Consider the following 13,548-nt stretch of genomic DNA (forward strand, 5'->3'; position numbering starts at 1 on the left):
TTGAATAACCAAAGACTGACCTTTATTTAGTTGGCAGCTGCAAACCCATAGTACAAATGAAGACAGAGATGAACTAAATCAAGGAAGTACTACAGCAAAACAGAACTAGGGGAACATAGGAGGACAGGAAAAACTTAACACCTAACAATATCAGAATAAAAACATAACCTAGGCAAAGGTAACATCCAAACTGAAAACTCCAAAAATATAAAAAGGAGAATATCAAACGGGAAACTGGGTCCAAAACAAAATGCCCGGTACAAAACCCAGGCTGCAGCTGTCTTATAAAATTGCTAGCATGGGTTAACATAACACAAAGCTTTATTATGCTTGATCATGAACTCTGAAGAGCTTTATTTATCATCGTTCTGCAGATTGGTCATTGATGCAAAAGCTTTTTGAGCCCAGGTGACGCTCTGGCTCACACAGATGCGCTTCCCGGTGGCTGTACCGATCCTGCAGGAAGATTACAAGAGAGTTAGGACAGAAGATACCACGCTGTGCCTTGTGTTTTCATGCATTCTGTTTTGTGTTTTACTGTAATTAGTCATTGTGGTGACATACACAAATGCTTTTTCCAGACAGGCGCTGTGAGTCTTGATGACAGAGACTATTTTCTTCTGTGGTATCCTTCCAGTAAAGAATTTGAGACAGCATTGTCCAGGAGACATTTGAAGCAAATGTTGAGCTAAAAGGAAAAAATAATAATAAAAAGACAGTAAAAAATTCAGTTTCATAGCAGCATGTGTGAAAGGTGTTGAGCATTGTTGCTGAAACTGACAGTCTTTAAATAGAAAGGCAGTGACATTAACACTGTCAGAGAGCTCAGGTCCTTTATAATATACACTGATGATGTTTTAAAATAACTTATCAGCCCAAGATTACATTTTAAACAGAGTGGAGTTGCTTTCGAAGTTTTGTAAAATGTAAAATGCATTAACAATAATAAGTTAAAGTTAACCAAATATAATCTGAGGTTCAACTGATCTGAACATTGATTGAACTGAAAGACAATAAAAAAGATTTTTAAACACCACAGTTATTTAGGGATTTCTTAAAGCCAGCAGAACTTTTGTTCCCTTCTGACTCTACTAACACTCACTGAACATGAACTATCAGCTCCCATTAAACCCTTCAACCAGAACTCAAGTGACAGTAATCTGTATCGATTAGAATAAACACAACCTTAGTTGTGATCATACTCATTATAATGGTCCTAAACGACTCGTGGCAAGATAACTAGCTAATACTGCAGAATTGTTCTTTAGTGATGCAAATATCCATTTGGGGCTCATTTAACCAGCTGGTAATGCAGCTGTGAGGATGATATTATTTTCAACATGTTTTGTAAACTAAGAGAAAAAGGTGATTCAGAATCTTGAAAATGACATTTCTAAAATGCAGTTGCACAAAATAGAAAAAATCATAATAAATCCCTCCAAAAAGTTTCATAACAGATTAAAATGCAGCAGATAGAACTGATTAACGACAATAATTTTATTTAAAACCAGATAAAAACAGGTATAATTGGTCTAAATTTCAGGAGCAGGAGCATTTCTCCATACACTCCCCTGCACTACTATCTGACTGGCCCAGGAGCCGCCACCAGTCCCCTCTGAGGCCTTCCTCAAACCCCAGCCTCAATTCATGCTCAAACCATCTGCCATTATCTACTAGAAATGCTGTCAAACCTTTATGCGGATGTGGTCCCAGTTAATTTATCTGAAGTATAATGTTCACTCGTTTTCTCAGTGTAACTTGTAAAGGTTACGACCAATCAAATAAAAACATTAAAGGGCCTCAGATTACATTTATCTTCAGACTGTAAAGCAGACTGACAGACTTACGCACAGCAGCGCAGTAATAAACCGTGAGCAGCAGAAGCAGCAGTCCCACTGTGGCCTTCATGTTTACTCCTCTCTGGATGTGATGATGTCCTTCGGCTGTTGCTGTAAGTGATCTGAATGTTTAATGCAGTCTCACGCTCACATAAAGGGCCATTATAATTTGTTTGTCACGGTGAGTTTTTCCTGTCACCTAAACACAAAGATTAGAAATCACCAACCAAGCGACATCTCTGCAGCTACTCCACACTGCATACAGAGACAGATAACATCAAGAGATATAAATGTATTCGATTCAACTAAGTAGTCACATTTAAAATATATTAATCTGAAATGAGATGACCCAAATGCATACTGTACAAGGAGAAAACGCACCTTTTATGAGGACAGTCCAAAGTCCAAAGGATGCAACAAGTCCAAACAGTGCGAAAAAAGCAAAATAAGTCCAAGAAACAGACAAGAAGCACACAAAGGCAGATCACTGAGGAGTTAAAGAAATGCCACCTCAAAGATTAAAGGGAGATGGCTGTAAAAACAGGATTATGTAACAATAGGAGATGGGAGGGAAACTAAGGAGAGCAAATGGGAAAGAAGAAAAACAACACAGAGGAAGTAAAACTTGACACAAGACACAAAAGAAACAAGCTAACACATTAAAACAGGAAGTAAGTAAACACTGAAGCCAGGACACAGAAAATAGACTCTGGGAAACACTGGAAAAGGCTTTGAGACTAACACAAAGAACTACAACGAATAAACCTGAAGGCAAAATACTAAACAGGAAACAAACAGGAAACAAAAGTTAATCAAGAGATTACAATGGAAAACTAAAAATGAAAGTAATTGAGAGACAAGCTCTAAATAATCCTACAATCCACAAACTCCCATGATGGAAAAACATGAACATGTCACGAAAAGAAAGGAGTGAAAGAATAATTCCAGTTTTTTTCTTCCATTTCTATTTCTTTTTTCTAACATGCCTCTATTAACCCTTACAATCCATATGGGCTTCACTAGGAAACAACATAACAAACATTTAGCAGAGTCAAATGACTTCACAGTAGTCATGGGCACCTGCTCCAATCAGAAGCTGGGTGGTGTGAGGCTACGTCCGCACGTACACGGGTATTTTTGAAAACGGAGATTTTCCGTTTTAGTTTTACAAAATAATCCCGTCCACACGTAAAAGCAGAAATGAAGGAAAACGCTGCTAAGAACATGCCAAAGCAAAAGGTGGCGCTATATTCCTAACCGTGTAGAAATGTTGGCCAATCAGAAGTCTAGAAGCCTCAGTGGGAAAAAGTAAACAAAGCTGGGGCATAGAAGCAGAACGAGTAGTGATGGGATTTCCATCTCTTTTTAGAGAACCGGCTCTTTCGGTTCGGCTCACTAAAAAGAGCCGGCTCTTTTGGCTCCGAACCAGCTCTTCAGGTTGTTTTGTTGCTTTAATTAATTTATTATTAACAATAATATAAAATTATGCACAAAAGGAATTACTAATGTAAAAAAAAAGTGGTTTTATTTATATATGTTTATATATATAAATATATGTGGTGGCCCCTAGAGACAAAACACGTACAAACTCCAAAAAGTTCAACACTGCCCCTAGCATCCTGGAGCACTTCTGTTGTCTTTTGTTCACTCCACATAAAATAATAAGTAATAAATAAATCATATAATACAAAAATCAACTATTCACATTTCAACTTTTAACTATTTAAATTTTCAGCTTTTTCTTTTCAAACAAATTTAAAGTGAAACAACACAAAACACTGCAAACCACAACACAATTAAATATAAATTAAAATATGAAAACAAAAAGAAGATCATATTCTCTGTCATATGGACCTGCATGAATAAACTTTCTGAATCCTTTATCATCTGCAACTGAAAATAGTTGTGGATGATTACTATACCTTTCTAATGTGATGCTGTTGCCCCTGGCTCTCTTTCTCTCTCTTTCCCTCCTGCTCTGTTCTTGTGTTACTGCAAGTGTAACTACCGCACCTCCTCCCTCTTCCTAGCGCAAAGCACAAGGCTCGCATGCGGAGTGAAGCGGAAAGAGAGGGTGGGTTTTCATGAGCTGTATGCTAAAATCATCAATATAAAAACAATGAAAGGCTTGAACTACTTCAGTTGTGTGTAATGAATCTAAAATATATGAAAGTCTAATGTTTATCAGTACATTACAGAAAATAATGAACTTTATCACAAAATCATAATTTTTTGAGAAGGACCTGTACACTTTGACACACATTGGAACTGTTAGCAAAAGGAAGAGTTACTGAATTTTACAGGAAAAAATATCATTAATATGTCCCAACTTCATGGAACAAAGATATAAGAAAGTGAGGACAGGGCAGAGAGGTATTTGCATGATCACCAAGAGCCATTTCATAAACTGGAGTTCAAGGCTCACGTGTAAATTATATCGTAAACCAGAAGCACTCCACCACAGTAGTTCACTCTCTGGGCAGTATTTACTTTTAAGTGAAAAGCATTATATTCTGTTTATATTCATTGTGTTTTCTTTGTTCTTTTTAATCATACTAGAAGTTTGTAGTGCAGTAAAAATCTGATCAAGGTAGACGGACAGGTTTTCACTTACACAAGCATTACACAGTATTCATTTGTAAATAACTGGACACGAAAAACTAGAGATAAAAAAATGTGATATAATATTATACTGCGGTGTATTTCGAACAAACTAGGCAGTTTATTGTCTTTCTCTTGATGATACTTTCTTTTCTTTTTTTTAAAGGCTCAAACTATTTGTTATGAAAGCAAAACAAACAAACTGATGTTGTATAAATTGATTCAGGATTATTTACTTCGAGTCCAGAAATCATAGCTGACTCATCAGATCCAGTTGTGACATTAGCTATAGTTTCCGCGGAGGGTACTTGGTTCTGTATGACAGCACAGCTTTTAGGTTGAATTCAAGCGCTTGAGTACAGTGGATGATTACTATACCTTTCTAATGTGACGTTGTTGTCCCTGGCTCTCTTTCTCTCCCTCCCGCTCTGTTCCTGTGCTACTGTGTAACTACCGCCCCTCCCCCCTCTTCCCAGCGTAAAGCACAAGGCTCGCATGCTGAGTGAAGTGGAAAAAAAGTGCGAGAGAGAGGGTGAGAGAAAGAAAAAAAAACAAAACACGGCTCGTGATAAGGAGCCGGCTCGCGTCGTTCACGTCAAAGAACCGGCTCTAAGAGCCATTTCGTTTGCGACCGACCCATCACTAAGAACGAGTGGTATGTGTGGAGGGACAGTAACTGTGTGTGTATATGTAAGCATTTAAACACTGCAGAGAGTACAACTAACAGTAACAGTATTGTAGAAATTTATTTCACCGAAACAATAACGTGGCGCACAGTGTGATGTAAAAAAAGGCGCACACCTTTGACGCTCCGTTTTCTCCGTTTTCCTCCTCCACGCATAAATGCAAAAACGGAGTTTTCAAAAATATCCACCCTGGCCGGAGTTTTTAAAAATCTCCGTTTTTAGTGACCAAAAACACCGTTTACGTGTGGACGAAAGGTGCAAACGCATAGAAAAATCTGCGTTTTCAAAAATACCCGGGTACGTGTGGACGTAGCCTGAGGTTCCATATGTCCCAAAATTACACTCACTTGACACTTTCTCTGGTACGACGTGCCTTTATCAGGTTTTCCCCATTTTACCGTCAGAGCTGTCTCAGTTCTTCATGGCACAGATTCAAAAAGATGCTGAAAACATTTCAGAATTTGGTGAGCAAATTGTGTTCTGTTCATCCATGATGTGTCTCTCCTGTTCCAGCACATCCCAAAGGTCCTCCTTTGGATTGGATGGACGTGGAGCCCATTTGAGTACACTGACCTCACTGTCATGAGCCTTCTGTATAAGAAGTCATTACTTCCTTCCAGGTCCACAGTGAGCCTTTCCACACAGACAGAAAACTTTTTCACCACTCAGCTCTCCTCCTATCTCAGCTTCTGCTAGAAAAATAGACCAGCTTGATTAGAGGACCTGAAGCCTTTAGACCCGAGCCTTCCACACAGGGTGAGAAAGGACCACGGGAGCTGTTTGTCAGTAATGGAGGTCCAGGTGTCTGATATGGAGTGTCCAGAGCAGTCATAAAGATTACATGAATATACGCTGACCTCATTATTTGAAACTCTGGCCATGTTTAATGTAAGTCTCTGCGATGTAACAATACACATGTAACAGGAAATAAGGATAAAGACAGTAATGTAAGTAAGTAATTTTATTTAGGACTTTGTTACCAGGTCACAAAAATAAGTACGGATGTCACAAAGATGTCTGAGTTTTTAACAGGGCCCATAACAACTATTAAAAAATATATAAAACACATGAAGTTTCATTCACCTTTCATTCCTCGAGTTAAATTAAATTTTATTAATACAGCGCCATGCATTTCGCAATCTGTCAGATTTCTTTTGTCACCTTTAAGAATGGTTGAAGTCGCATTCTTTTAGCAGCCAGCAGGGGGCATCTCCTGTTCAAGAAAGGAAATATCACCGCTGATGAAACTCTCTCAGGCAGATAAATTAAAAGCAGTAAAAGCAGGAAGAGGTGACTGGTTGCTAAACTGCAGTTCATGCAAAGATATATATATATATATATATATATATATATATATATATATATATATATATATATAATAATTATTATTTTATTATTTTTTTTAAAATTATTATTATGGGCTGATATTAGCCCTGCTGGCCGATATCGACATATCAGCAAATAAGATGGCATATTTTAATGTGAGTAGTCAATATTTATCTGTACAATCATATCACATTGGTGCTGACGAAATGTTCAAATTTTAATCTGAAAGCCTTAAAAAAAATTTATACTAGATATTTTTCTTTCCGCGAACAATTTAATGACATTATTAAAACACAAACAAACAAAGAACACTAAAAAAAAAAATTAAAGATAAAAATTGTAATTTCACATGTTGATATAGACAAAAATTTATAACCGCAGCTATCTTAAACTTCTCTAGCACACAGCGAAACGTCTGGAAGTTCAGTTTTAATAGCTGTAAGCTGAAACGCAGTTCATGTCAACGGTGTTGAGCGCTGCTGCAGAAACTCATCAGAACACGAGAGGTCATGTTCAGGTTACACGAAACAACCGCTGTTTTCGGCCTCACTCCTAATCAGAAGGCCCTGTGTCCGCTACCAGTGTGATAGGCTACTGGATTTTTTTTTTGGCAGGGAAAAGATGAAGTGTGGAAATTTCTCGTTAAAAAACAAAACAAAACAAAAAAATAAACGCCCGATTCAAAGCCGAACATTTTTATTGAAAAAACATGAGTGCGTGGGTTGTTGTTTTTTTAATATATATACACAAAACATTTTGTAAAATACAGTCATTATAAAATTTCTGTTAGCATGGGTTAACATAACAGCTTTATTATGGCTGATCATGAACTCTGAAGAGTATTCATTTATCACCGATCTGCTTTTGCTTAAAAGCTTCTTGAGCCCAGGTGACGCTCTGGCTCACACAGATGTGCTTCCCCATGGCTGTACCGATCCTGCAGGAAGATTACAAAAGAGTTAGGACAGAAGATACCACGCTGTGCCTCGCGTGTTTATGGACTCTGAGTTTTTTTGTTTTTGTTGCAGTTGGTGGGGTTTTTTTTTCGGGTTTTCTTCTTCTTCTTCTTTTTTTGCCTGTCCCATTCGGTACTTTAGCAACCGGGATTATTGTCTGAAGGCCAAGAAAGATGCCCAACTGATTTATTTTTCCATTTATTTTTGGTCATGGCTTTGCCAAATTGCTCCACTTGATAGATCTTAATAATAAAATTATTATTATTATTATTATTATTATTATTATTATTATTATTATTATTAGGGAAAGAAAAACAGGTGAACAGGGACAGTGAGAGAAGACCCTAAAAAAGCATGCACACTGTTTTGTGTTCAGAAATTACGATTACTGTAATTACTCATTGTGGTGACATACACAAATGCTTTTTCCAGACAGGCGCTGTGAGTCTTGATGACAGAGACTATTTTCTTCAGTGGTATCCTTCCAGTAAAGAATTTGAAACAGCATTGTCCAGGAGACATCAGAAGCAATCCTTGAGCTGAAAGAAAAAATAAAAAGACAGTAATAAATTCAGTTTAATAGCAGCATGTGTCAAAAGTGTTGAGCACTCAGCCTGGGACTCAGTCTTTAAATAGAAAGGCAGTGACATTAACACTATCAGAGCGCTGAGGTCCTTTATTATATACACTGTAAACTTCTGATGTATATGGACAATAGTACTGTAACTCGATGCCACAACCACAGAAACTCATGTAGTTACAGATGGGGGGACCTCCTCTGGCATTAACATCAGCCCAAAAACTATGTGCTGGGAGCTTCATAGCATTGCTCTCCATGGCTGAGCTATATGTGTAATTTGTTAGTGACCCAGTAGTGTTGTACATATAATATATGTCAGAAATATGAACAAAGGAAGCATGCTTTCTTTAGAACAAAAATAAAGTCTTTCTTCCTCTGGTTATTATCTTTCGACCTGTTGTTCAGTTCAAACTATCACCTCGTTTCTAAACACGCCACAGCTTATTTTTATTATCTGGATCAAACGGTCATAAAGTAAACACATACATAACCTCACGTCATGTATGTGATAAAAGCAAAAGTTTGTCTTTGCAACATTTTAACGTGTTTTGTCATCAAACTCAAAACATTTGAAAATGAATTTTTAAAATAACGCATCGCCCTTTTGAAGTTTTGTAATAACCTCACCCACGTAATGTGAAGTTCATTCACAGTAATCAGTAAAAGTTTTTAACTTGTAACTCATTTAAGTTATGATGATTGTTAATAAAATGAGATAAAAATCGAATAAAAACATTCAAGAGGGCATTTATCCCCAGTTAAAAGCAGACTGGTTGACTTACGTGTAGCATCGCAGTAATAAACCGTGAGCAGCAGAAGCAGCAGTCCCACTGTGGCCTTCATGTTGATTTCACTCTGGATGTGATGATGTCCTTCGGCTGTCGCTCTAGAAAGTTAACTGAATACTTAATGCTTTGTCACGCTGATACAAAGGGCAGTCTTAACAGATCTATTATAGTGAGTTGCCTTTTTGGGTAACAGGAAGTGTAAGAGACACACCACCACTTAAACATGCAGATTAAAGATCACTCACCAAGCAACACCTCTGCAGCTTCTCCACATCGATTATGGAAACAGATAACATCAACGATGTTCCATCTATTCAAATCAGCTGAGAACGATGACCACATTTTTTTTTTTTTAATTAAAGTAATTTTGTTTGAGAAGACATGAGTAACAGCATAATGCCTGTTTATTTCTGCCGTACGATTCTTTATAATCCCCCAAAGCTGATTCTGTTCATCTGGACATAGCGTTTTCAGTGCAAGAAACATTTTGTCGCTCATCCAATTACTTGTTTAGTCTCAGCTCGACTGCAGGTTTCCCCAACCTTATAACCAGTATATTTGCATAATGACTGAAACTAGCACCACTGACTAATAATGGGCCGTGAGGTCAGTTTCACGATCATTAATATGCTAGCTATCATGACCTCCTTTATAATGTTTGTGTGACAAAGTGGGTGAGAACACCTTCTTAGTTAACATTCTTGTGTTGATTTAGCCATATCTCATATGTATTCTGTAGTAGGCAAACGTGTACTATCCCGGGTTTGTTTATGTTTCGCACTGTTACAGATTATTTAATGTAACATCTTGGTTTAAATCAACTCTGACAAGTTTGTTAATTGTCTAGTTTGAACTCACCTAACCTACCTGTGTGCCGGGAACAATAGGCAGAAATGTATTTTCAATTCCCGTATTTATAGCGTCCAGGTTAGTCTGAGATCACAGAAAGAGACCAGGTCAAGAAGGGGGAGAATTCTTGTAATTTGCCTCTATATTTGTTGAGAAATGGATTTATTGTTGTGATATGTATTGACTACACCTTAGTTTTTATAGCTAATAAAGAGTAGCATTATACGTTTATGAGAATGGTAATATTTGTCTTACCTACTGCATGGAATAGTTCAGAGGAGAAGTTGTTTGGATAGCAGGAGAGCTCTGGTGTTAGTGGGAGAAAGGACCAGGTCAGTATAGCTGTGTGCATGTGACCATAATTTCTGCTGATTTAAGTTCAGTTATGTTTATTTTTACTGAGTTAACTATGAAGTTGACTTTCTTATTTATTTTTGTAAATATTGTTTGGTCACAAAAATGGTGAATACATCACTCGCTACACTGGACAGCATGGTTGCTACTTATTCTCCAGCCAAATGACTCTACAGTAGTGGGCACCCGCTACAATCAGCAATGACAGTAACTCGTCACTCGGATGGTGACAGGTTGCATATGTGCACACATATATATTTTTTGATTTGATTTTATTGATTAGCATCCAAATATCTCAGTGAAGACAGAATAAAGATCTACCACAATGCAAGAAAGCATGAGACGAGGCTAATCAAAAGGTATTGGCTGAAGCATTTGCTTATTACGCCAACCCTTTTAACAAAAGATCTTTTTGCATGCAGCTCCTGTACACAGGGCTCGAAGCAAAGAATAAAACAAAGCAAAAACAAAACAAACAAACAAAAAAAAAACTTTCCACCTTAGATAAGTAACTACATCAAAGCAAAAGAATCAAGAGTTTGTTTTTGTTTTTTTTGCTCTTTTCATTCTTGATATATATATTTTTCTAATACTCTATTTTTAAACATGTTTTTAAACAAGGAAAATGAACTACACCTTTTTAAATCACTGTCATAACTATTCCACAGGTTAACTCCTCTAACAGAAACACATCTCTGCTTTATATTTGTCCTTATCTTGTTTTTTTTTTTTTTTTAAAGAAATCTGTTCCCCTTAAGTCATATTGACTCTCTCTGACTTTGAACAGCTTCTGAGTACTGGAGCAAGTTATTTTGTGCTTTATACATTATCTGTGCCATTTTATATTCAACTAAATCATAAAATTATTATAAAAAATCATATACATTCAGTGAACACACTTATGCACACTGTACTGAGTTGGACCATATTTATTGTATCACGTTTTTCATTGCATAGATTCAAAAAGGTGCTGAAAACATTAGATTTTTTATCCATATTGACATGATAACATCACACACTTCCTGCAGATTTATTGATATTATTTATTCATTTGAATCTCCTGCTCCAGCTGTCGTGGAACTTTGTAAATAAAGTCTGCACCACGGTAGGAGCTGCGATCAAGCTATTTATTACTGCACGCAGGAGGTCACACACACACATCAAAACATAACAGATTCAATAAGTTCTCACAGATGTGGCAGCCTTTTATCATTTACTTTAACTCATTGAAAACACTTACAACAGACTAAACTTTTGTACCACAGGGTTCCCTTTTGTTATGGTTTTGGGAGGGAGTTGATTTTTTAAATTATTATTTTTTTGTTTGTTTGTTTTTTTGTTTTTCTTCCTTTTTTTTCCTTTTTTTTCTTTCTTTTTTCTGTTTTATTGTTATCATCCGAATTTTAATGGCCTAATTTGTTTTGATATATGTCTTTATATCGGTTGGTACTTGCTGTATTGGGCCTGATATGTCAAATTACATGTGCAAAACTTTATAAATAAAGAGGGGGAAAAAAAACCAAACATCTTAAGCAGGCAGATATACAAAAATCATACAGTAAGATTCTAAACACATAAATCTAAATGTGAGGATAAACTAGAATTTTTCCATAACACAACAAATCTCAAAAGTCAGCTATTGGACATCTACTCTCCCTAGTGTTTATACTGTCAGAGTGCAGGCAGATTCAGTTTTAGACCGTTAGAGTCCACATGTGCCCAGTGAGCAATGTCATTTGTTCAAAAACACACTGCAATTAAAGTGTATCCTTTTCATTTAAAATTTCCGTGTGTTCATATAGTTGTGGTTTATGTACACTCAATCTGGCCATAATGAGTGTATGTAAATTTCTGACCACAGTATTAGAGAGATTCCTGGAGGGCATCGAAAGCAAAACAATCGTGGGTTTACTTAGAAAATACAGTCATTATAAAATTGCTGTTTAATCTGTTCACAGATTAAAATAACTGGAGCTTTATTATGGTTGACCATAAAAAAAAGCTGGCCTCCTGAGGGATCATGCTGGAGAAGTGCAGAACGCCTCAATGGTCTGTCTCATAAATCTGGAAGACACTTTTTCTAGTCGTTCCTGTTCATTTTTGTAATTTACTCCATAAAAGTCACAACAAAAAGAATTTCTTTCCTGAGATCCTCTTCTTTCACTGCAGCCGCCTTCAGTAAACTCTGCATTCCCATTCATGAACGTTTCTCTTGATTGTCGAGTTTGAGAATGATACACGTTTCTCCTCAAGATGTGAGGGAAAATATTCTGCAATCATCCACTTTTTAAAAAATCTTCTGTCTTCTCTAATACAAGTTAGACATTAAACTGCTTATTCGTCACGTAATACCAGGAACAGGCCTCACTTGGCCATGAAACTGCTCTCACTCAATTGTTCAGTTGCTTTAAGCCTCTGAAAATGGAGGACTGTGAATAAAAATGCCTACAAGTCTTTATTAAAATTATACATCTGTTGATCCCCTTCACTGTTTCAGTTCAAATCCAGTGGTGAAATTGCAAAATATATGGTAAAAAAAAGGGCAAAATGTAGCATGTATTGTTCCAGGAGCGAAAAACTTATGACCCCATATCAGGCTATGTTGTGCTCAGTAGGTAGAGTGGTCGCCCCATAATTGGAAGGTCGGGGTTTGAATCCCCTGAGCAAGGTACAGTCCCTACACACGGCTCCCTGGACACCTGATTAGTGGCTGCACACTGCTTCACTGAGTGAAAGGGTTAAATGCAGAGAGATTGATTTATTTATTTATGTCCTTGGGCAAGACACTTTACCCTACCGCCTACTGGTGTTGGCCAGAGGGGCCGATGGCGCGATATGGCAGCCTCGCTTCTGTCAGTCTGCCCCAGGGCAGCTGTGGCTACAACCGTAGCTTGCCTCCACCAGTGTATGAATGCGAGAGTGAATGAATAGTGGCATTGTAAAGCGCTTTGGGTGCCTTGAAAAGCGCTATATAAATGCAATCCATTATTATTATTATTATTATTAAAGGAAGAAAGTTTTTAAAGTTGGTGATCAGCAGGAGCTCAAGTGCATGCAGAAGGTACTCAGAGTCTAGCTCAGTGAGGCAGAGAAGCCTTGCAGGAGTCAGCGCAGACTGTACTTCCTCAGAAGGCTGGTGTCCTTCAACATCTGCAAAATGCTGCTGCAGATTTTCTATCGGCACGAAGAAGAGGGGCATTTCACACCTGTACAAAATTGTGAGGAAGGCAGGCTTCATTGTAGGAGCTGGATATCCTGACATCAGTGCCTGTCTGTCTATGTTGTGACAAACTTTTCAAATGTTTTCTCACTTCATACCCGGACAAACGGCTGACCTGTGCGGTTTTAATACTTCGTTAACTATTCACTAACTTTCTTAATGTTTAATTCCCCACGATGAAACCTCTTTCACTAAGTTAAAAACATCCATGCATGTTCTTACACTTACACTTCGTGTACACTCGTCCTGAGATTCCTGAGTTCAAAAAAAGAATTAAAAGTCCCCAAATTAATGTGACACAACATACACTCATCATCAACGTGAAACTTCTGACCACAACTGCAGATGCT

The 13,548-nt window shown here is 37.3% G+C and overlaps 2 protein-coding genes across 3 annotated transcripts; both read right to left on the reverse strand.

The window, feature by feature from the left end:
* LOC148102296 (C-C motif chemokine 13-like) lies at positions 1-2,460 on the reverse strand. Of its 2 annotated transcripts, none has more exons than XM_087844537.1 (4): positions 2,220-2,460; positions 1,848-1,949; positions 565-688; positions 1-456 (listed from the first exon to the last, which is right to left on the reverse strand). In XM_087844537.1, exons 2-4 carry the CDS (start codon positions 1,906-1,908, stop codon positions 354-356), a joined length of 288 nt encoding a protein of 95 aa, XP_087700663.1. In that variant the 5' UTR covers positions 1,909-1,949; positions 2,220-2,460; the 3' UTR covers positions 1-353. The 2 variants fall into 2 exon arrangements, with proteins under 2 accessions (XP_087700663.1, XP_087700662.1); XM_087844536.1 differs by having other exon boundaries at positions 1,848-2,037; positions 2,220-2,459.
* A 4,803-nt stretch (positions 2,461-7,263) lies between these two features.
* LOC148102297 (C-C motif chemokine 13-like) lies at positions 7,264-8,914 on the reverse strand. The gene is made up of 3 exons (XM_087844539.1): positions 8,770-8,914; positions 7,823-7,946; positions 7,264-7,388 (listed from the first exon to the last, which is right to left on the reverse strand). The coding sequence occupies exons 1-3, from the start codon at positions 8,828-8,830 to the stop codon at positions 7,295-7,297; spliced, it is 279 nt and encodes a 92-aa protein (XP_087700665.1). The 5' UTR covers positions 8,831-8,914; the 3' UTR covers positions 7,264-7,294.
* Positions 8,915-13,548: the final 4,634 nt, after the last annotated feature.

This window comes from Neolamprologus brichardi, chromosome 7 (assembly GCF_056152115.1).
Source record: "Neolamprologus brichardi isolate AB-2024 chromosome 7, ASM5615211v1, whole genome shotgun sequence".
NCBI classification, from domain to species: Eukaryota; Metazoa; Chordata; class Actinopteri; order Cichliformes; family Cichlidae; genus Neolamprologus; species Neolamprologus brichardi.

What these genes read in the sequence shown, in the direction of transcription:
- LOC148102296 (XM_087844537.1), bottom strand. Translation starts at nt 1,908, where the DNA reads ATGAAGGCCACAGTGGGACTGCTGCTTCTGCTGCTCACGGTTTATTAC. An exon ending in TTATTACTGCGCTGCTGTGC is followed by an intron (nt 689 to 1,847) that starts GTAAGTCTGTCA and finishes TTTTCCTTTTAG; the next exon opens with CTCAACATTTGCTTCAAATG. An exon ending in TGTCTGGAAAAAGCATTTGT is followed by an intron (nt 457 to 564) that starts GTATGTCACCAC and finishes ATCTTCCTGCAG; the next exon opens with GATCGGTACAGCCACCGGGA.
- LOC148102297 (XM_087844539.1), bottom strand. Translation starts at nt 8,830, where the DNA reads ATGAAGGCCACAGTGGGACTGCTGCTTCTGCTGCTCACGGTTTATTAC. An exon ending in TTATTACTGCGATGCTACAC is followed by an intron (nt 7,947 to 8,769) that starts GTAAGTCAACCA and finishes TTTTTCTTTCAG; the next exon opens with CTCAAGGATTGCTTCTGATG. An exon ending in TGTCTGGAAAAAGCATTTGT is followed by an intron (nt 7,389 to 7,822) that starts GTATGTCACCAC and finishes ATCTTCCTGCAG; the next exon opens with GATCGGTACAGCCATGGGGA.